The following is a 23,479-nucleotide window of genomic DNA, read 5'->3' on the forward strand; positions in this document are numbered from 1 at the left end:
TTAGCCATGTATAGCCTCAGAGAACATGTATCTTCTATCTCTGCATGAATTTAATTTTCACTTTAAAATCAGAGATGTGGGTAGTGATTCAGAGGTCTGAAAACAGTCTACTCCTGGTCTAGACCTGTCTAGCAAAGCTAATCCTCACACAGTGCTACATGCTAGCATATCAGGGTACCCTCTCCCAAGTAACATTGCGGCTGCTGTTGTTGTTGTTTGAAGCTGCTGGTTGGTATCACACAACAGATTAATCAGTTGTTGGGCCAATTCAAACACAAGCACGAACCCTCCCCTCTGGCTCACCCACCTCCTCTTCCTCTTCCTCTTCCAGCACCCGTATTTATCTTTTTGAGTTGGCACCCTCACAGCCAGAGAGTTTGTTTTTCCTCTTTGCACGTAAACAAATGAGAAAAGGCCGGTGGCCGTGTTAAGTGCACAGAAGAGGGGTAGAATTTATGGGGAATGCAAAGGCAGAAACAGAAAGGAAAAGAAAGTGAAAATGACCCACAGCGGCACTTAAATGACGAGACGGCGTGCCTCCAGCTCCTTTGAAGAAAACTCAGGAGCCCTTAAGGTTCAGAGAGGAGAAAAACCTGATTTCTGTTCCTCTTGCATTTTTCTTTGTCCTTCCAGCCCTCCCTTCTTCTTCTCCCCTCCCCTCCCCTCAACCCCCCTCCCCTCTTTTTCTAATTTTCCTGAGGACGGAGGTGCCTGCCTGCCTGGCACATGACATTGATTTCCATCAGCGCTTGGAAATAACCTCCGAGCCGTTGCCAGGGCAACCCGCATCTACCTTTTTACATTTTTGCATATTGCCGCTGAGGTTTTTTTTTTTCTTTCTTTTTTTTCCTGTCTTTCTTTTTTCATTGCGCCGGCCGTGGCTCACAGAGCGACGGGATGACAAATGCTCTCAGGTAAAGAGGCGATGGCAGGGGATGGAGAGGAGCGGAGAGGGGGTGGGGTGGGGGTGGGGGTGGTGGTGATGGAAGAGGAGGAGAGAGCAGCGGTCGGGTGGGTGGCAGGTGGGGGGGGGTTCAGAGAGATGGATGGCTATGCCAAGGCAGGAACAGGCAGGGCCGTGGATACTCTGGCAGCATGTGTGTGTGTCTGTGTGTGTATGTGTTGTGGGGGAGGGTTATTGATGTCTCCCTCCTGGGGGGGGTGGGGGGTGCAAAAGGGGGGAACAATAAAACACCAGAGCACTGACACCGATGGACTCCTGCCTCCTAATTAACTACATAAGGATAAGCACCAAGATTGAGAGAGGGAGGAGGAGGAAAGATGCATGTGGAGAGATAGAGAGAGATAGAAAGAGCAGACAAGAGTGAGGGGAGAGGGGACAGACCAAACTGAATTACATTTAGTGGTTCACAAGCACGGCAAGATGCTTCCCTCTTTCCAACACGAACTATAAGCCATAAACACATCTGTCTGTGCTGCAGGCCAGCACCAGCACTGCCACTCACAATGTAAGCCTGTAAGGGACATCAAGTTCCTTCAGTGACAGCGACAGCATGTGTGTGTATGTGTTTGTGCGCGTGTGTGTGTGTGTGTGTGTGTGGTCTTCTTGCTTTGGTCATTTACAGTTCAGTGGTGTAGAGAGGGTAGGCATTCCTGTTATTGTGTGGGTCTCTAGAAATTTGTATGTGCACAGGAGCATGGGGCGCGTGAATGGGTGCGTTGGGGTGGCTATCAAATCACCGGAGTGTGTCATGAGAAATGTTGATGCACACAGAGAGAGTAAGAGAGAAGGAGGGAGAGAGGGAGGGAGGGGGAGAGAGGCCAGGCTACCTACGACATTCCCTCACCAACATTTGCCTCATGACTTCTCTTCCCCTTCCCTGTATCAACATCCCAGTCAAAGTGCAGCCAGGGAGAAAATTAATTTCTTATTACCTGATTATATTATTAGGTTTCGCTTGAAGTGTCAGTTAAATATTCCACATCAGCATTTCATCAAGCAGGGTATAGCATGGTATAGAGGAGTGTATTGTAAAGCGGGGCTATGGGTTGAACTGGGCAGGCCACTGGTGTGAGCCTGAATCGGGGGGCTGTAATCGTCTGAGACGTGCCTCCCCATCCAGAGGAATAAAGACTGGCGCTGGCAATATGCTGGCAGAAAGCAATTTGCTCGAGTGCTATTCCCTCTCCAACATCCACTGGACACACACACACACACACACACACACAAAGCAGCGCAATGCCCAGCCATTTGTTTCACAATGGGTTCAGGAGTTTCACTCAGGTAAAGCACTTGCCTACAGTCTGTCTCTCTCTCACACACACAAACACAAACACAAACAAGCTTCTTTTTTTTCCAAATAGGCTCAAGCTGACTGCATTCATCCACCCAGCCCTCAGATTTGCCTTTCATTCCCCCTCTGCTCCAACACACAGAGGATTTAAGACGTGACTGATGCCTGAGCGCACTCTGCTGAACCACCTCCCCACATCTCACAAACACACAAACTGATTTAGAAGCCATCAAATGAAAAAAATGAAAAATGATATTCTGAGCACTGCTGGGGCAGCAAATAAAGGTATATACACTATTTTTTTTTTTAAAAAAGGAAAGAAAGACAGACATTTCAGTGTGAATCAATTTCATCTTACATATCCCTGTCTCAAATGTCCTGATAAGTCTTGGAGGGGGTACGGTAAACAAAATTGATCATTACAAAATTCATGAGGTCCAGAAATCCTAACTTGGGTCTCTTTCCTCCCAGAGGGCAATGTTATTATTTTTTCCATCCCTCGCAACAAATCTACGCACTCGGTGGCTAAGACTCGAGAAAAGGGCAAATTTGCATACCTTCCATAAGGAAGAAAATCTGATCATATAAATGTAAATAAGGTGAGCTTAACTTATATTTTCCATGAGAAAACAGTGAACCGATAACACGAGTGAGCAGCAGCGGGTGGAGGAGAGGAGGTGGATGGAGTGGAGAGGGCTTCAAGGGGCTCATGAATCAGTATATGCATTAATGTCAGGGGCTGACAGTGGGAAATTAGCTTTTTTTTTTTTTTTTTTTTTTTGCACATGCTGGCACAGGCTTGAAATGCCACTGCTGTGGACAAACAGCAGGAGGCAGTGGTGCAGCAGCAGCAGCACAGATGCAAACACATGGTTCTATAGCCATCCACTACCCTCCCTCATTGTGTCACAGTTTTTTTTTTTAATTGCTTAGCACATTTTATGACCATTGTTCAAAACATTAAGTGTAATCACTACATCAATCTGTGCTGTGCAGCAAAAAAAATGTCCTGCTTTCTGCTGCAAAAAGCTGTCACTCACTCAAAACATTAACTCATGTAACAAGCAAATTGAGTGCATCACAGCCATCAAAATCACTTTTTTTAATCACTGCTTAAGACAAGGCAGTCAAATGTCAAGGGAACTGTGTCAGTATGACAGAAGACAGTAAATTGCGTTTATGTCATTACTCACTGAGACTGAGCACTTTATTAGGAACACCTGCACACCTGCTTATTCATGCAATTCTCCAGCCGGGTGGATATGTGGCAGCAGTGCAGTGCATAACATCACACAGATAGAGGTCAGGAGCTTCAATTAATGTTCACATCAAACATCAGTATAGGGAAAAAAACATGATCTCTGTGGCTTTGACCCTAACGTGATTGTTGGTGCCAGTGAGCTGCAGTTCTGATGACAGAGATGTCTTTTTGATTAGAGAGGTCAGAGAAGAGAATGGCCAGACTGGAACTGACAGAAAGGCTACAGTAACTGAAATAACCACTTTTTACAACTGCAGTGAGCAGAAAAGCATCTCAGGAATGCACAACATGTCGAACCTTGAGGCAGATGGACTACAACAGCAGAAGACCATGTCGGGTTTCACTCATGTCAGCCAAGAACAGAAATCTGAGGCTGCAGTGGACACAGCCACACAAAGACTCGACAGTTGGAGACTGGAAAATGTAGCAAGGTCTGTTGAATCTGGATTTCTGCTGAGGCAGGCAGATGGTAGGGTCATATTTTTGACATCAACAGCATGAATCCATGGACCCAACCTGCCTTGTGTCAACAGTCCAGACTGCTGATGGTGTAATGTTGAGGGGAATGTTTTCTTGGCACACTTTAATACCAATTAATCGTCAGGTGAAAGGAACAGCCTACCTGAATATTGTTGCTGATCATGTGCATCCCTTTATGGTCAAAGTCTACCATCTTCTAATGACTACGTCCGGCATGACAATGCACCATGTCAAACTGGTTTCATGAACACGATAATGAGTTCAGTGCACTTCACTGGCCTCCCCCGTCACCAGATCTGAATCCAATAGAACAGCTTTGGGATGTGGTAGAATGGTAGATTGGCAGCATGAATGGGCAGCTGACTAATCTGAAGATAATATGTGATGCTATCATGAAAACATAGACTAAAACCTCAAAAGACCTTGTGGAATCAATGCCACGAAGAATTGAGGCTGTTTTGAGATTGGTGAGTGTACATACAGTTAATATCCACTACAGCTGACTGAATAAACTCATGATATTCAAACACCTGTTTCAACAGTCTACTTGCATGTTTCATTACATACAGTGCCCTATATATAACAATAATTTAAAACAGAGAATACAACAAGTATGCAGTAAAAGTACATGTCTCCATACAGCAAATTCATGTATATAATTAATATTTAGAAATTAATAACAAAATATACACCACCTTTAACACCTCATTCCTCATTGATCATTCAACCACTCCTGTCTATATGGTCACAGCATTTCACCTGATATGTAGCCTTACAACACACACACACACACACACAGAGTATATTGTAAATGAATATTAAATAAGCTGTAGATCTGGAGGCCCTCACCTACTAACTGTATTCAAATGCAAGCCCAAAACTAATTTATAGAACAAAAAATACTCTGACAAACAAAACATCTACAACATACAGCTGATGCTTGCATCACCACAGCAACTGTAAAGCTATGCCGGCCCCCATGAAAAAATGCTGAACAAACCTGGCCCCTGGTTGAACCTAATTGGGACACTTGTCCAAAGGTTTCCACCAACCAACCCCTGGCTCTACTCAACAAATATCTCTGCTTACCTCAATAAATTTTGCTATTCCATTCAGTTTGATCTGTCCTTAAATGACATATATCCTCCCCTTTGAAAGTAATATAGTTCAATATAAAAGCAGTGCAATGCATTTTGACCACCAAGTCTAATTCAATGCATGAAATCCAATGTAAAAATAACAAGAAATGTATATGCTGAAAATGAGCTGTGGATCTGAGAATTGCACACACGATTTTCATTTGAGGACTGCGCCAAAGCAACTGTGTAAAACTAAACTGCTGTGATGTTTTATTATCGTTGTCTAGAAACTAATAAGTATATAGCAAACTCTGCACTTTTTTTGCAGAGAGCGGAACTTCTCAAACGGTATGTGAATGAACATCCTTGTCAAATTCAACATAAGCATTTGACTGCTTTACTTAAGCTAATATACTGTGTTTGGCTGCGAGGCACACAGGCTTCCAGACTGAATGTAATTGTGACAGAGAAAAGTTCATGGCTGAGAAGATACAAGACAAGCATTCTATTAGCCCGCTCCGGGACATGCTGCTCTACCTACAGAGAAAATGAAAGGACAATCTCTCTGGCTGTATGCGCACCGCAGGCTCAAATCAGATTATTTTCCCCACCTACTGTGACTCAGAATTTGATCTTTTCATTTCTGTCCAAACAAACACTCAATCTGATTTTCTCCTTGTTTTGACATCCAATGAAAACATTAGATATATGCTACAAACTGTAAGGGAAGCATAAGGGAAAAACATCAGGTCCGAGGGCGCGGTATAATTCTTCCTCAGAACAGTACGTCCCAACGAGGACCAAAATGTGATTCACATTATCATGACCTCAAAGTGGGTTTCATCACAGTGTGACTGTGAGGATGCCAACTCGGTCAATGGCGCATGAAACTGCCTCTTTTTATTGGCATGGCATTCAATCAGTTCCTCTTGGGTATATGTCCTTGGCTTTGCAGTGGGGGCCACCTATTACAGCGCTCCCTGCACCTGCCCACATCTTACTACCCAATCCTTTTTAATGCCTCACCCCCCTCGCTTCCATCCCTGCATAAATACAATCAGCCCTGTCAAGGAAGGCAGAACCACTCGCTCCTTTCCTCTATTGTTTCTGATTGATTATGCAGAGGAACCATCACTCCATCCTCCCTTCCATCCCCACATCTTTGAATTCTAGTGGAGTTGGCTCGATGCCAGAAGATCCTCCCCCATCCTTCCCACTCTCACCCTCTGACCTCGTAGGGTGCCCACCCACCTATACATCAACCTCGTCCACCTCTGATGGGCGTTACAGTCACCCTCAGCGACTAAAAGAAAAGAGAGACAAGGTAGGAAGAAGATAACCTTTTCACAATTCCATCGACAAATTCATACTAAAAACAACACATTCATTCATTAACTCTTGCTGTAAATTGAACCATTGCTCAGGCACCCAAACACAGAAAAGATGGAGACGCAGCTGGCATAGGTGAAAACTTTAAAGGAAACAACTCATTTCTCTGAAGAAGGGATTGAGGATGCTGTGTTTTTTCTTTCACCAAGCCCACAATGATCTGCCATAGAGTAAAAGGATGGCCACATGAGAAACCATCTCTCATTTTATTACTCAGAAAGAGGAAGAGGTTGCCGTTTTCTTTCAGTAGCCTGGCAGTAGTGGGTAGAAATACAACTGCCTTGGCATGCCAAAGCACCTTGAAGGCTGATGGGGGTCTATATTTCATTGTCAATTGCTCCTGTTATCATGCAATGCACATTCACTCGCGCTCTGCATCAGTGTGAGTCTTAACTGATGTGCCAGTCAGTCAGCCCCATTAAACCCCAAAGCAGTCCCTGGGCAGCCCTTTTGTCTTCGCTATTTGTTCCCCTCAGTAGCACTAAACAGCAGCTCCCCACAACATTCACTCCAGCTAAACAACCTTCGCCTCCCCAGAGAGGTATGCCTTCTCCTCTCCCACCTCCAGTGGTGACTTTAATGAAATATGCAGCTGTCTTTTAATCAAAACACGGCCAATTTGCATACGGACAGGAAGGGGCGGCGACCCCCCCCCCTTCCCCACACACACACACACACACACACACACCCTCCAACCTGACCGCGCCAGAGCTGGCTACGATCCAGGCAGACGAGCGCCCTGATGTCAGGGCGGCAGGAAGGAGATGGCGAGGAGGCGGAGGAGGATGCGGGAGGTTTGGACAGGGGCAAGGGGAGGGAATGGTGGAGTAGGAGGGGCGGGAACACGGCTAGAAACAAGCAAAATCCAAATTAAGCAAACGAACAGATGGATGTAGCACATTAGCATACATTAACAACAAACAGGGGCACCATGCTTCGTGTCCACGAGAGTGAGTTGGCAGGGCTCAAGGGTAAATCGGGCAGAGGATTAGAGAATACTAGTGTATGTCTGTGTGTACACATATTTGTTTTCGTACAAATAAGTTGGTGATTTGAAAGATGCTGATTAGCCCAGAGTGAACAGGATGACACAAAACACAATTGTCAGCATGCACGGTTTTAATAGATGCAAAGCCATTAATGAACGAAGATTAATTACCGACAAATTACCTTGCGTCGATTATTTTGGAGGCACTGTGCAGCGAGGCAGGGGGTGTGTGAGCTGGGCAACGGGTAGCGATCTTTTGTTTTGGCTTGTTTTCGCAGCTCAGGACTAGGGTACAGGCAGATAAAACAGAGTTCTCTCCTGTTGTGTGTGTGTCTAAGTAGCTCTGAAGGAGACCGAGGCTGACGAAAGATATGTTTGTGTGTCTCTGTGTGTGTGTGTTTGGGAATGAGAAAAGCAAGACAACTAGCCACTGGTGCCACACCAGCACAGACAGGCGTTGGCTCGCTTAACGATAGGCTTACCAGGCAGATGGTGAACCGGCTGACTGGAAGTCTCTCTGGTTGGCTTTCTGGCTGTCTGGCTGGCCTGGTGGCTCATTGGCTGTCTGGCTGGAAGAACTCTGCCTGGTAACGACAGAGCCAGTGAAGGAACAAGGAAAGCTGTGTTTTTCAACACTGTGGGGTTCTTTTTCTTCTCCATTTAAAATCTGGCTTTGATCTTTTCTTTGGCATTTTGGTGTAAATTTATACACAAATGGATAATATTGTGGCATGCTTTTTTTCGCTAACAAAACACGCCATTACACTACAATGGTGGAAAAGGCAGAATGGTACGCTGGCTTTGTTCTTACATAAATGCAACATGAATCACTGTTTTCCTGCCAGAAGATGCTGGTAACATGCCGCTATGGAGCAATATGGTGGTGGGTGAAGTGCAGTGATATATTAGGCGATATGATCCAGCTGAGATACATAATGTACCTGCTGTTAGACTTGGCATGAATTTCTATATTTCTAAAGCAGCACTGTGGCAGAGGGAAAAACAGAGCCACAGCAGAGCCATTTACATTTCTCACATTCCACTGAAAAATCTATACGCCCTATGAATTATTATCAAGCTCAATTGGAAAAACACACACACACACACTCATACCTTACTAATCTCCAACTGCCCCACCGATGCTGTCAATCCAGCTGACACATCAACACCGAGCCCCGAGCCCAGCCAGCCACCTGCAGACAGAGCGCTCGCCATCTGAGAAAAAGAGAGGAACACATTTCACCATGCTGTCAAATTTAAAAGCTCGTCACATCTACCTTGTTTGAGCTGATGTAACTTAAAATTATGCCATGTAGCTAGCTGTTGTTCAATGGCTAATTAATTCAGACCTCCGAGTGTTTCACAGTGTGCTGCTGCATGTTGGCTCATAGCCTGAGCTGAGTATTGGTCGTCTGCAAGAACAAACTGTAGCTCAACACGTGCTGCATCTGCTAACGCAGGGGAGTACTCAAAAACATGATTAAAGCATCCCAAGGGAAGTTTCCTCTGTTCTTGTGACTTCTGTCTGTATATCTGTTAGAGACGATGGCTTTGATTAGTGCTGATGATGAGGAGACAAAAATGTGTCTGAGCTGCTGAACAGGCCTCTTAAAGCTCTCATGCTCAGCCATCCCCTTAGCTTTGGTTGTTGGAATGATTAGAATAGGAATAATTCTGAACTACTACCCAACGCATGCTGTGATAAGTCACAGACCGGCAAAGAGGTGGACTGAACGAATGAATGGATGAGTGACTGACTGAAGCTGACAGGTCAGAGCTGATCTATCTGAGAGAGGCGGAGGGTGTGAAGTGGGTGAGCCAGACTAGGTACAGCAGATAAACAGAGTTCTTTGTTGTTTCTAAGTATCTGAGAACGAGCTGACGAAGATATGTTTGTGTCTGTGTGTGTGTTTGGATGAGAAAGCAGACACTACATCTATTCTTGAGAGCTCCAGAGGTGTCCCACAATTCGACAAACTGCCTCTCACTTGACAATACTTCTCACTGAAAAACATTATAAATTCAAATTTCACTCGCACAAAAGGCCATTTTGGACATTAAATGGGAAATCTATAGGTAGCAGCTGCCCAGCTGGTATGTTCTTAGTTATGCCTTTCATATGACCTGTTATCACATCACCCATTGAAAAGATATTGAAAAAAGATGATGGTGATGGATCTCATGACTCTGAGGAATGATATGTGCTCCCCTGATAGCATATTTAGCCACTAATCACTTGGACCCTTACAGTAGCTAGCATGGAGCTAAGGAGGGTAGCTAGCTTACCTAGCTAACCTACAGGTAGCTTAAGAGCTAATTTAGTTTGAAATGAAGTATGCAGTTTAACACACGTTTACTATAAAATATTCCAGATTCTCTCACCTCAGATTAGCAAAATATCAAGGTATAAAAGTTAACTTCGCAACATGAGTGACTAGCGCAGTGAATCACACGCAAATTTATTCATGCACTGTAGATAATAGAAGATGTCAGGAATGCTCAAATTAGATGCATGGTTGGCAAGTTATTTTACCATAAGGATTTCAGCGAATGTTTTGACTCAGATGTCCACTTCTGTGCTCATCAGACTTTAAATTCAGCGTGATAGAGTCTGGGGTTGTGTGATGTAAATATTGCAAATTAAGGCTAAAAATGACAAAGCTATGACTGTTGCTAATTCACACCCACTTTCACACCCCATTTCAGCAAGCCTCTCTTTCTCCCCTGTCTTAAAAGTTCCACAACACCGCATTTTATGCTAATTACACAGACTAAAAACAGATACTTTACTTAACTTGCAACTTGGCTGAAGTAAGAGTTAACACTACACTGTTGCTACTTTACCAGTCACCTACGCGCTCAACTGACAAGTAAAAAGTGTCAGTGCTTACTGAGTGAGTCTTCATTTGCTTGTACCAAACACATCTCAGCACACAGGGCTTCCACTATGGTTTCGTTTTTTTTTTTTTACAGAGCAGGTCAAAGCACAGCCTGTTTACACACCACAAATAGCGGAGTTTTTCCCAGTCATCCAATAAGGGCTAAACTGGTAGTTGGCCGGCCCCTGAAAGCTGCTGCACCATGTGCTGCACAAATTTCAAAATAAAAGCTCTCAGAATCTCAGAAGTTTGCTTTTGGAGGGATGCATTTTAATCTTAATATTTATTCAGTAAATTTGGGATTTTTACAATTTTTTTTTTTAGAAAGTTCACAATAATATCTCAGACTTTAAATACCGTCAATGTCTGTACTTTGTTTGTGTTGTTGTTTTATGTTGGAGTTGGCTTTCTAAGCTTATATTCCTCATTAGGTGATGATAATGTTCAGCCATCAGTGTTTAATGGTTGTGCTCTCACTCACGTTCTTACAAACCCTTCAAAGGACATGAGCTGAAATGTATTTGCTGAATAGTGCACACTCTTCAATAAATCAGTTAGTGATGCCAAGTTATCTTTCACAGTTATAAACCAAAGTGAGACTACAGGCAAGTTCATAGTATCTGTAATACCACCAGGGAAATTGTCAGTGCCTGTAAAATGTAGACCACATTTTCAGTAAGTCAAACAAGATCTTTGTGTCTTTGATCAGAGGTGTTCTATTTGTCTTTTTAGAGAAGGATACACATGTTGGAAATGTTTTTTTTTTCTTCTCACAGTTACTTCAGATTTTCCACAATCTGCCTTTTCAAGAAGAGGCCCTGAAAGCTCAGTTTGGCTCAGACAGTCTCTCTTTGTGCCATGAAGTAATCCATCTGGTTTCTGAATAAATCTGTCCTGGTGTCATACAATGTAAAATGCAGTGCAGGCTTTGGTAGACTTCTTGGTTACACTCAGCTACTAATAGTCTACCACTGTTCGCTGTCCAATTTATTGCTCTATTACATGAATTTCCATTGAATGAATCTTTGAATGAGACAAAAATATGTCATTCCAGTGAGAAAATACAGATGTCAGTTCATGTGCACCATCAAATTGGTCTAGTACCTGTGCCAGCGGGCGGACCTGGCGCTGTCATAGCTGTGTCAGAGATGTCATTATCACTCACCTTCATGCTTCAGGATGGCTGCCTGGGAAACTGTTTAGATAGAGGTGTCAACTTTAGGTGAATGTTCAATAGATACTGATTTTTCTGGAATTTTCATTGTCTCTCACCTTCACATTTCTCATTTGTCACCATGGTGGTGTCATCCTCAGCAGCACAGAAGAGTTTCAAACCAATGAATCCAACACAGACATGGCAGGAAAAGCCACAGCAGGAGCTACAACGTGTGAAAGGGTGACAATGACCTTCGACAAACAACACTGTCAACACATTACGATCAGCAGGGAGGTTGAGAAAGAGTGTGACAGGAGGTGTAAATGAGAAGTCCTATTAAACCGGTGGTGTGTGAGCATGGCGTGATGCTACTGTGAAAACTGCAAATTCACATCTCCTCTCAGTTGGGTTTGTATTGTGAATGCAATATAAAGCATGGTTCATTCAATCTGAATACAAACCATTATGAACAGAGCTTAAGGAAAATGAGCTGTTCTTTTCCTGTAGTTAGCATGCAGGTGTCTTTATAGCTAAATTAAGGTTGTACAATAACATCGCAGCTGAGCATGTTGTTGACACAATTGACCAAAGTCTCAATAAGCTATAATGGATATACTGTACTGTTTTATCCACCTATTCAGTGTCAATGAATAAAAAGTGATGTGACACAGAAAACATTCATTAATTTCAAGAAAACTCTAGAAAAATCAACCCGTGTCACTTACAGATTGCTTCACCACTGTTCAACAACTATACCTGCCTATACCTGCAAAATTTGTGAAAAGCAAGTAATGTAGGGTTTTTTCTTTTTTCAGAATGGCTAAAAGACATTGAAGGAGTCAGATCTCTTTTGAGATGTTCTAAATTCACTGCAGTAAACAATATATTTAATGGTTTACTCCTTAATTAAAGAGATAACACCTCAGTAAGCATGCAGAATATATGAATTTGTGTCAAATGATTAAGTGTTGATGAAAAAGATTTGACTCCATCAACCACGCATCAGGCAAAACCTAGGAGATTATGATGGTGATACATAAAAATATGTTTCAAAGAAAATGTTCTGAACTAATTAAATAATGTTGTCCTTTTCAGCTTAGTTACTAAGTGGTGAAATGTTTTCATGAGTTTAACACTCAGAATCCTTCTAATTAGTTTAACCTTGGGAACCACCAGCACAGAGAAGACAATGAAGACAACTGACTTTAAACAATAAAAATATCAATCTTTATTCTTTGAGATAGCATATCAAAGATAAAACCTTGATCTATAATACCATAACAAATTACACAAGAACTATACAACAGTAAACAAAGTTTAATCCAATAACTTTCTCTGGATAAAAGACAATAGTTTTCTCTTCTTTTTGCTTGTGTGGAAAATATGTTTATTGCGACTTTAGGAGGCAAAACATTGACTATGCTTGTTAGGAAATTAAGAGAATGTTATAAATTTAGATATAGCCTCTATAAAATATGCATTGAACTTGCATACACACACATATTTCACAAATATTAAAAATACAGAGGCATTGTGTAATTTTATGGGTGTTGTTTAAGGTTGTTTGGCATGTATTCTTCTTCTCACTGAACAGATAAACATCCTCCTCTGACATGATGCTTTAAGCTTGTAATGTAAATGCCACTCTTCTACCCATTATCTATTGGCAGGAATCAGCTGTAATAATTAATAATGAATGAACAAATACAGACCACTTGACTAGCAGGTTAACTCCTTGGGCACCAGTTACAGTGGAGCCTAACCAACAGGGCACGACATACTGTATGAGCGCAGGCAACAAAAAAAACAAACACTATCTAAAATTAAAAGATCATCACTGGTTAAGACCCGCGACAAACCTCTGGAAGCCAACAGCTGGAATGAAAGTTGAATTACGCTGATTACACTAAACATACACATAAATACCTATTCATAAATCAACTCTATATACTGTATGTGCTTCTCTTTAGAACAGAAAAAAATGGACTTTTATTTGGTTTACAGTCAGAAAGAAATGGACAAAATGGCTGCATGGGATAACAGTTGCACAGATTCCTCCACGACTTATCTTATACAATAATATTAGAACATGAACAACAGCGATAAAAACACAATAGTAAATGAGTGATGTAAAATGCAAGGTATGACTGTATTACACATCGGCATTATATAGAAGGAGACAGGATGGTTTGGCAAAAAGGGGTTTTAAAAACATCGTAACACAACGGAAAAATGACAAGGGGACTTGTTTTTTTTCCGAAAGCTGCTCCACACTGCTATTGCTTTCTTTTTTATTTTGCAGTGCAGAGGTGTCAACAATATCTTTACTTCCTCCATAATACTATAAACCTAATCTAAATATCCCTACATAACCCTAGCATCTATACAAAACTATACACCACAACACAGAGCAGACCAGGTCAGCGGCACCAACAGTTATTTCTGGTTGAGAGCTAATCTAGAATCATCTGATATGCTGTACTTCATTTTGAGTTATGCTGTTTGATCTGGACAGCCCCTGCATGGTTAAACCTTCTGCCAGACCAAGATCTTGGAAAGGTATTCTGTGCACTGCAGGCTTTTTTTCCACCTGGATACTCCTTTTCCATCATCCTGATTGATTCTGATCAAAATCTTGTGTCTGTTGTTTCACTATTAAGTCACTCACATCTTGCTTGCATGGCTGTTGCACTCCACTGCAGAGCTGACAATCAGTGGATGCTGTAAAAATAAACCCAGTAATGGAAACTGACTAATGAGACATGTATTTGTATTTAGTTTTGTTTATCCATGACCTGACAACTGTCATGGGTTATTGTAAACAATCCTGAGTGTAGATCGCACTGGGAAGTCAAGCAGATGTTAAAAAACACAAGAGGACTTCTGTATAAAATGCAGATCTGCAGTGAAGATACATGATTCTTTTCGGAATTTTAATGATGGAAAAGATGAAAAAATTTGGGAATTTATTCTGAGTCCTGTGTCATGTAACTCCTGATAAATTAAAAGCTGTGGTTAGGTAGTCCTTCTAGGTAATAAAAAATGGTCTTCACAGCATGAGTGGTGTGTCTGTGTGCATGTGGGCATGTTCATGTAAACAGAATACATGCGTGAGTGTATGGTTTTGTGCCTGACTGTGTCCTGAAATCCTAATTTGGCACCACACGGGACTCATCTACATCTCATGGGACAGGGCTTCGTGCTGGGCAGCCACTCCGTTGGCCTGCAGGGCACCAGGCTGCTCCTCGGGCTGACCATTGGTTTTTGGCTCAACAGCAGAATGGTCAGACGATTGAGAGGTGAAATGGCCGTTGGATTCATTTAACCGGCGGACGCGATACGTCTCATAATGGATGCTGCCTGTGATGTCCTTGATGTTCTGCATGTGTGTCCTGAAAGGCAGAAGACAGTATTACAGCACCAGTAAGTGGAAAAAAAAGGAATAAAACAAAAGAAATACATTTAACCATTTAGCATATTCATTTATCTATTCATAGGCATTTTAACATATCCATGGCAACATAGCATGACATTTTCTGGGAGAAAGAGAAATCCAATAGCTGACAAGGTTGTATGATGTGGTGGTACAGGGAAAGAAAAAGGAAAAAGTATAACAGTATAAGTAGAAGCATATAGCTTGGAAACTGTTTTAGCCTATAGTCAGGTACAGAAGAGTCCTGTACTAATAAGCAACTTAAATGCTAGGATCCATTGGGAAACTTGAGTAGAAACGCCTGTTGTAACACTGTCGAGGGAGGTACACAACCCATCTACAAGAATTTAATTTGTATTGATTTCAGTGGGGAAGTCGAGCTTCATAGAGTCTGTTACCAATTCATTTCAACACCTCCACAAGATATAGTGAGTGATATCTGATCCAGCAGGAGGCTCAGTCCAGTGCTTTTATACAAGCCCCTATACATACTGTGTTTACACACACACAGACACACTCACATTTTTGTGATAAAGTGATAAAATCCATAAAATAAGCTCTAGAGTGATGGAAGCTCACCTGATGAGGAGGTCTCGCAGGTAAGCAAACTCACAGTGTGCAATGTTCTCAACTGTAAAGAGAAAAAGAGGAAAGAAAAGAGGAAATATTAGTTAAATTACATATTGGCAAACACACAAAAATCAAGGCTTTGTATGCATGGAGGATGATGCATGAGACATGAATTTTTTTAGTAAAGTCACTAGTAGCAGGATAACAAAATATCATCCCTCAAAACCCCAGCTCACTTGCTATTCCTGAACCTTCCACAAGATGGCGGTGTTGCTCACAAGTCAAAAGAAGGGCATCCTCTAACATGACATCTCCGGTAATTTTCTTAAGCCAAGATAACACACTCCTGCACTTTCAAGTAATTTAATACATCTCAGCTCCCCTCTATGTGAGGACTTTAAGTGAGACGTTTTTAACAAACTCCCCGTGACAAGCTGCTGGTGCCTCCAGTAAGTCTAACATATGTTTGAATTATAGATTATGTCAAAGAGTGTAAATGAAAAAAGGAGGGCACTATTTATGTAAAGCTTTGAAATCCAGGGGCAGGAAATTAAATTCTCTTTGAAAGGAGGAGAGTGGAATAACTGCTGGGTCTGTGAACGCTGATTAGCGACATTGAGGGAACACGTGACTAACTTATAACGAGCTGAACTGCTGGTATCTCCCCCTTTCTACTCCTGGGGAAGCATGAAGTCCCTATATACTGTACAATATATACGTGCCCGTTCTTTATAACACATGCCTGCTCAATTCCTCTGCCTCCCACCATCTCAATTTGTCCCCTCAACCCCTGAAAATAAACAGTTTCTTCTCCACTTGAGATATATAGAGACCTAACCTCTGGCTTCTCCTCTGGAGGCCTAATTTATGATGTTGGTGCCGACAAGTCCGGTGGCCAAGCAGCTTCCTCTCTCCTCCTTTTCCTTGTTCCCTCTCCTCAGCTGCTTGGCTTTACTAAAATGGAGCCATTGTTCTTTTAGCCGGACAAGACGGCATTTGCCCCACAGTCTGTGTGCTTCACCTCTCTTGCCCTGCAGCTCTTTGGAGCTAATTTCATAATGCTTGCTGAGAGAGCAGTAGCTACTGTACTGCCTCAGAAATAAATGTCATCTTTTCAGGAAGAAAAACAACCTTGTTTTAATTTGAACTACAAGCATTCCTAATGTTTTTCCAGGCGAAAGGTTTTATAAGCCCATATAATACGTCAGTTCCAGTTAAATCGTGAAAATACCTAGGATGAAGTGGCATTAATATATTTACATTTATGATCATAACTACATACTTTTGACATACTACCCCTGACTGGTGTCTTCCAATCCAGTATGTTTAAGGGATTGGATTCATAAGAGCTTATTTATCACCATGTTACAAATATAACAGGCAAGCAGCTATCTTGACCAAAGTAATAATAAAATGTTCATAAATTCTTTATTTTTTGGGTAAATGATTTACATTTTACAATGTATTTATAGCGCAGTCAGTGGACTAGAATTCAGTATGCACCACTGAGGAGTGAGATGAAGTGCATCCTGGGAAGTAGACTATTTGTTTAACAGTGGTTGTCCCTTGCCCAGGCCTCCTTCAGCCGTCTTTTTGTCCTCCAATCATACTTTCACTCCATGTCCAGACAGACGTCCTGTCGCTCCTCTCTTTCTCTCTTTCTTTTTCTCTCTCTCTCTCTCTTTCTCTCTCTCTCTCTCTCACATACACACACACATATGCTCATGGGTGAGGTAAGGACACTCGCTTGCTAAGAACCTCCTTGGCAGTGCAAGCGTGCAGCACAAGCCAACGAATGTAAACTGTATCGAAGTAACTGCATGCAAGTGTGTGTGTGTGTGTGTGTGAGGAAGTACGTGTGTATTTTATGTTTCTGCCTGTTATCCCCCCGGACACAGAAAGTCCCTGTAAATCTCTTCCTCCTGTCTCATACATCTCCCTAGTTACAGACTCAGAGAGACGTGTGTAAACAAACGCCTGCTAGTCAAACAACAGACGGTTAAACCAGCTGGCCAGATCTTAAAGCTGCGGTGCCTAACTTTCCACATGTTCAGAATACATTGAAAATGAGAAACCGTCGACTTCTTTGTGAACCCGTTTCACCTCTTAGTTGCTGGTGCCTTGTGTGAATGCCATAAATTGACCAGGTACCATTATATTATCTATTAGAGCGATAAAGTTAGATGGCCTTGGCGCTGTCAATGGAACAGGTGTGACCCAGATGTAAGTGCGGTGAATGAGCTGTTTCTTAGCATTTGACCAAACTCCACCATGCAAATAGACATGATCATGTATTAATAGGCCAATCTACAATATATGTATGTAATAATTTTAAGAGATTTCAGTGGATTTCAGCTTTAACTGATGCAGGCTAATCTGTGTTTAGGAAACACACATTATTTATATATTATTTTCTACTATTTTGCCTAATGACTCATTTTCTATTGTATGTTTAAGAGGACATGTAACCAGCCAGGTGTGCATGTGTGTGTATCTGTCTGTATGTTTGTGTCTTAGACTTTATGTGTATTACCCTCTATGGTGCCCCATTTTGTTTTCCTCCCCAGAATCCTCTTTCCGTTCACCTGGTACTCCTGGTCACTGCCCACCACAGCAAAAGGGATCATCTCCTGTTGAGTGCACACACGCAAACACACACAAGCAAAAATACACAGTCACTGAAGTGTTAGCAGTGATTTGTTTTTAGGTCATGTTTTGATTGTTTACCTTTGCTGGAACAAGATGTTGTAATTGACAGTGTGTGTGTGTGTATGTGTGTGTGTGTGTGGCAATCATGGCTTTTAGGAGACAAAAAGAAGAAATTACACCTAACAAAGGCTTAAATTTGACAATGAAAATGGAAAATACACATTTGTGATTGCTATATGAAATGCTGAAGCCACAGGAGGATTCCCCCTACTGCAGCTGTTGCACTGAGTCTGAACCAGACTGTGACTGTGAACTTACCCTGATTTTGTCATTGATCATCCTGTCCTCTGCGTCCTCATCAAACTCCTTCTGAGGGTACACATCGATCCCATTGGCTCGCAGCTCTTCTCTAATCTGCACGAATCCAAACGCAATGACACACGGAAACATTAAGTCACACTGGGAGGCTGAGACTGAAGAGACTGGCAAATGCAAACAATCAGTCAAGGCTAAACTCTTCATCCATCATATCTCCATCCCAGTACTCACCCTGCAGCCAACACCCGAGTCAATCAGTCACCATAACATGCAAACATGCTTGATGCTTGCCTGTTTACATACAGGTATTTAAGTTTGGGCCAGAGACTTGAATAAAAGCTGTTCTGACCCACCAGAGGACTTAAATAAACACTTAGTTAGTTTATACTGCCTGGTGTTGACACAAATTGGTCCCTAATATCCTTGATATGGAGGAGTTAACATGGAGGTTAACCGCTCTTAGGAAAAAGAGAGAGAAAAAAAAAATCAAGCATCCAGGCAGAGGTATGGCTTATAAAACAGCCACACCAATTCTCTGTATTTCTTTATAATGACTGAAACTCAGGCACGGACACAGAAAAATAGACAGACAAGCTTCTGGAAGAAATGTCCTTTTAATGAATGACTGTTCACTCCCACAATTACTACTCTGACAATTTCCACTTGGTCCTTGATCAAACATTTCATTGTTTATCCTTGGAAGCTTTCTCAGGGTTACATTATAGGATGCAAACCAAGTGAAATTCTACAAAAAAGCCACATCAACTGTTGGTAACAGGAATGCGACCAGACACTCACAGCTGGACACACTGAGGCCGAACATTTAATAAAAAAATGTAACAAGCCCTCTTATTCTGTTTGCATGTCAAGTTGCTGCAGGGAAAATGGGGGGAAAAAATATTTGGCACAAGAGGCTTTTAGTCAATAATCTTCAGGGTCATATAGAGCATGTGCGGCCAACCAAAACAATTCAACTACAAGCCCTGCGGCTGCCTTTCACTGCCAGGGCCTGGTCCAGTCCCTGCTTTGTTCTTATTGGACGGTGTTACAGGCATCAGGGGGAAAATGGTAGCCAAGACACCCATTGCGCTTCTACCTCTCTAATATGAATAAAGCTGTTAGGGAAGTCCGTGTTCTTGGAAGAAAGGATGGAGAGATAAAGGGAATGATGGAAGAGGGCAGGTGGCTGCGTGCCTCCTGTGGACTGAGAATCATCCAACAGAAACACGCTGAGGAGGGGATGCAGTAGAGACAGTTTAAGACTCCAGCCAGGTGGAGCAAGAATCTGTGGTAGCAGGGAAAGCCATGATAAGGAGTAGATAGCTGTGAGGTTACAGTGGGGGATTATCAGCCTGAGGAGTCTTATAGTAGTCGTATGTTAGTTTGCTATGAATGAGAAGACTGTAACACACCAAGTAAGAGCCAAAGAAAGGAACAAGAAGTGGCTAGTGTAGCCTCCTGCTAGGTTGAAATCTGCCTTCTAAATGAAAGTCTGCACTGCTTCCTAATGTTTAGTCTGTGTACATTTGCTGACTTTGGCCATGTAGCTTTGTTTATTGTATCAGCTCTTGTGATTTAAAATTGTGCAATACTGAATACTGAAACGAGATCAACAGGCTACAGTTGTGCTAGCTGTTCTGCGAGGCTGTGCTAAGGCACAGTAGTGCTTTGAGCTACATACTAGCATCCAGATGCCAATATACTCACAATGACAATGTAAACTAACATGAAGCTTATCATAGTTTAGTGTGTTAGCATGCTGATCATTTCTTAATTCGCAATCAGCGCAAAGTACAGCTGAGGATGATGGGACCATCATTAGTTTTTGTACTATTAGTACTTAGTCATAAAAAATATTGGACCAAGTCAGTGTTTAACTTGACAAATCATGGTGTCAAAACATTATTGCAATTCATCCTCTGGGAGCCATGGATATCTGTCCCAAATGGCACAGCAATCTATTCAATAGCCTTGAAAACATTTCACTAAAAATCTAAACTGTCAACCTCATGGTGGCACTGGAGGGAAAGTCAGGGGAGGAAACCATGAATGTCTCAACAAGCCTTTATGCCAGGTCATCCAATATTTGCTGAGATATTTCAGTCTGGACTAAAGTGGTGGACCAGCTGAGTGATCAACAGATGATTATTCATTGTTCGCTAAATGCTACTCTCTTACTCTTTCAATTCTGGTCATGTTTCAGAGAGGTTGTGTTTTTTCATGTACCACACAGACCTCTCTGAACTTGGCTGACTCGTACAGTCACCCAGTAATTCACTGGTAATGAAGGGCCTGCCTGTTCAGTTGGCAAATGGGCAGAGGTTCCCCTTCTGATAAAGTGCCAGACTGAGGAGTTGTGGAATGCCACTCAGTAAATAAATGCCTCAAATAAATAGTTCTTAAATGCTTCCGTCTGGACTGAGCATGACTTTCAAAGTGTTGCAGTTATAAGATGATACAGTATGTCCTGGGATGGGTACAGTGTGGGTTTGTCCAGATGGCTTTTGTTTATGGTGTCTGGCACCTCTCACTCACCGTCTGTTTAAAATAGTCCCTCTCCTCCAGAGTGAGTGTGTCAGCCTTGGCAATGACGGGGACGATGTTGACCACCTTACTGAGACGCCTCATGAACTCCACATCCAGGGGCCTAAGACTGAAAGGTGAAAGAGAGAGTACAACTTTAACTTTGTGTATGAATGTGGATTAATGCTTTGGATGCTCTAAAAAAAGTCTTGAGCGGCACATCCAGTCACCCACTAACAAAGAATGAAAAGATGTTCCTTTTCCCTTTGGCACCAATGAAATATTTTCCACTACAGCACAACAGGACTTTACAGTGTGTGTACTCCTAACATGTGACTGTAATTGAACAGAGCAACCACTAGAGGGCAATCATGGTCTACTCTGATACATTCAGGCCACCCTGGTTTCTGATCTTGAGCCCCATCACACTGCATTAACATGCTGCTGTTTCTTTCTTATTCTCACTGAAACCATTTTCCTGTTACACTCTCCTAGGTATGATTACAGTAACCTGTAGAAGAGCTTGCACAATCATTATGAGGGTTAATGCATAAAACAGCCGGTCTAATGCAGCTCTTTGTTTACTGTCTCACATATTCTGCTTTTGCTTAACTCAGAGCAAATGTTTGTTTGCCACGTTTTTCTTACCACAGTGTTTTCAAGTGAGGTTTTCACGTCTATCCTATAACAGCTTTATGATGGCCCCTGGTAAAGCAATGATTAGCACCGGCCTTGTTATTGTTGTGTACTGTTCTACAGTGCTGTTCTGTTTTCAGTGTTTCCTATTTCTCCACCCCCCGCCTCTCTGCTCCAGACAGACTCCCCTCATCATGCTCTGCCCTCCAATTAGCCCCATTCAGGCCAGGCCAACCTGGTTCAGAGACCCAGGGGCAGCTGGAGGAGAGAAACCCTTGCTGGCTCTCTCCTCAGTGACTGACAGGCATGTCACCATGAACACAGGATAAAACACAAGGGCCCATATGTTACACTGACCAAGAGAGAGAGGGGAAAGGAGAAACAGAGATGCACAAAGGTAAAGAGCGATGACACAGTAAGTGATGCATTCAACCAAACCTATAGAGCATTATGCATTTTTCATGCTGAGGGGACAACTAGCATGTGCCATATGCATGCAGAAAGGCAGCAGAGCAAGGGGTCAAATAAAAGAAAAGACAAATGGTTGACGTTTGATAATCTGTCTGTGTGACTTTGAATCAAATATAGATTATCTAAGTGCGTACATAAACCATGTATGTACAGATGCGGGAATATACCAATAGAGATGTGTGCTGTGTCATATGCATGACCGAGCATACATGCACATGTTAATGTGTACACATGCTTCCTTGCACAGTAACATATGTTGTACAGACAATAAATATGCACGTATGCAGGCATGCACAGATGTACACTCATATGCCTGCATGTATGCAGAAACTGTCCCTTTTATGTGGATAGTGAAAAAAACAGCAGTGAGAACAATAACCTCTGTGGTTAAATAAGAGGAGAAATAAACAACCTACCACAGTGCTGAAAACTCTGCCCTCTATCCTTTTTGGTAATAGATCAGAAACCAGCTCTGAGTTGGTGAGAGTCAAAGCGCAGCCTTCTTTTTCTCAGGAAGACATGTCAAATGAGGTAACAACAAGACTACCCAGAGGGAAAACAGTGTGGCTGACTCTGCCATTATCGGAAATGGCTGCTGATCCCGAGACTGTGTTCCGCTTGACTGAGCACTGTTCATCTATCTGAAACCACACAAGCAACTTAAAAGCAAATTGCTGACATGCAAATTACATTAGAGCCTCGATAAATACAAACTGCTGTTTGAGATGCTTCAAACAAGACAATCAAAGAAAAAAAAAACACACACACCAGCATATCTCTAATGATAGAAGCCTTAAAGAGCTACCAGGGAAGTTCTGTCATAATTTTCCTGCCTGTCATTGTTGGACTGTGGTCACATGGCAGAGGCATCCAGAGGCTTTTGGCATTATGTCTGTGTAATTGGTAACAGGCTCCAATTTAAAAACTCATCTGGCGTTACTGTGTGAAACGAAAAAGGAAAAATAAGCAAAAAGAGAATAATAGATTTTAGAGTTTTTAGATTTGTTCCAGCACTTTTATCCCTCAAGAACAAGGATAAAACTAGTGGGAGGACAACAAAACGTATCCACCACAAACTGAAGGCCTACAATGTTTCTTTAAAGTTCAAACATATTTTTCTGTGCACAGAAAAATTGATTGGAAGTATGAATCATTGGTCTCCCTGTGTGTATGAAACATATATACTAAATCTGTCTATTTAATTATATTCAGGTTGAAATGGTAGCCCCCCAACAGATGTCTCCTGCTTACAACTCTCTGGTTGGCTGTAAGGAAGACACCACTTCCTGACAGATGTCTGCATCTTTGTTTTCGAAATTAGTGTGCGTTTTCATGTTTTTGTGTTTCCGAAAATTGTGCATATCTGTCATGCGTATGTGTGTGTGTGGATGG

At 42.2% G+C, this 23,479-nt stretch overlaps 2 protein-coding genes across 8 annotated transcripts in view; both read right to left on the minus strand.

The window, feature by feature from the left end:
• Positions 1 to 10,455, minus strand: part of tnrc6c2 (trinucleotide repeat containing adaptor 6C2) — a 131,674-nt gene extending 121,219 nt beyond the window's left edge. Inside the window, exons 1-3 of the mRNA XM_051070689.1 lie at positions 10,344 to 10,455; positions 8,566 to 8,667; positions 7,935 to 8,036 (exon numbers count right to left, since the gene is read on the minus strand). The gene's annotated coding sequence lies outside the window, so the exon portion shown is untranslated. The remainder of the gene's footprint in view (positions 1 to 7,934; positions 8,037 to 8,565; positions 8,668 to 10,343) is intronic.
• Positions 10,456 to 12,687: 2,232 nt separating this feature from the next.
• The window catches only part of septin9b (septin 9b), a 72,921-nt gene continuing 62,129 nt past the window's right edge, over positions 12,688 to 23,479 (minus strand). For all 7 annotated transcript variants that reach the window (XM_018665060.2, XM_018665059.2, XM_018665058.2 and 4 more), the window contains 5 exons: positions 20,993 to 21,110; positions 18,458 to 18,553; positions 18,024 to 18,120; positions 15,500 to 15,551; positions 12,688 to 14,879 (listed from right to left, as the gene is read on the minus strand). In XM_018665060.2, coding sequence (XP_018520576.1) covers positions 14,663 to 14,879; positions 15,500 to 15,551; positions 18,024 to 18,120; positions 18,458 to 18,553; positions 20,993 to 21,110 — 580 coding nt within the window. In that variant the 3' untranslated portion in view covers positions 12,688 to 14,662. The remainder of the gene's footprint in view (positions 14,880 to 15,499; positions 15,552 to 18,023; positions 18,121 to 18,457; positions 18,554 to 20,992; positions 21,111 to 23,479) is intronic.

The sequence above is a fragment of the Lates calcarifer genome, linkage group LG5, assembly GCF_001640805.2.
Source record: "Lates calcarifer isolate ASB-BC8 linkage group LG5, TLL_Latcal_v3, whole genome shotgun sequence".
Taxonomy (NCBI): domain Eukaryota; kingdom Metazoa; phylum Chordata; class Actinopteri; family Centropomidae; genus Lates; species Lates calcarifer.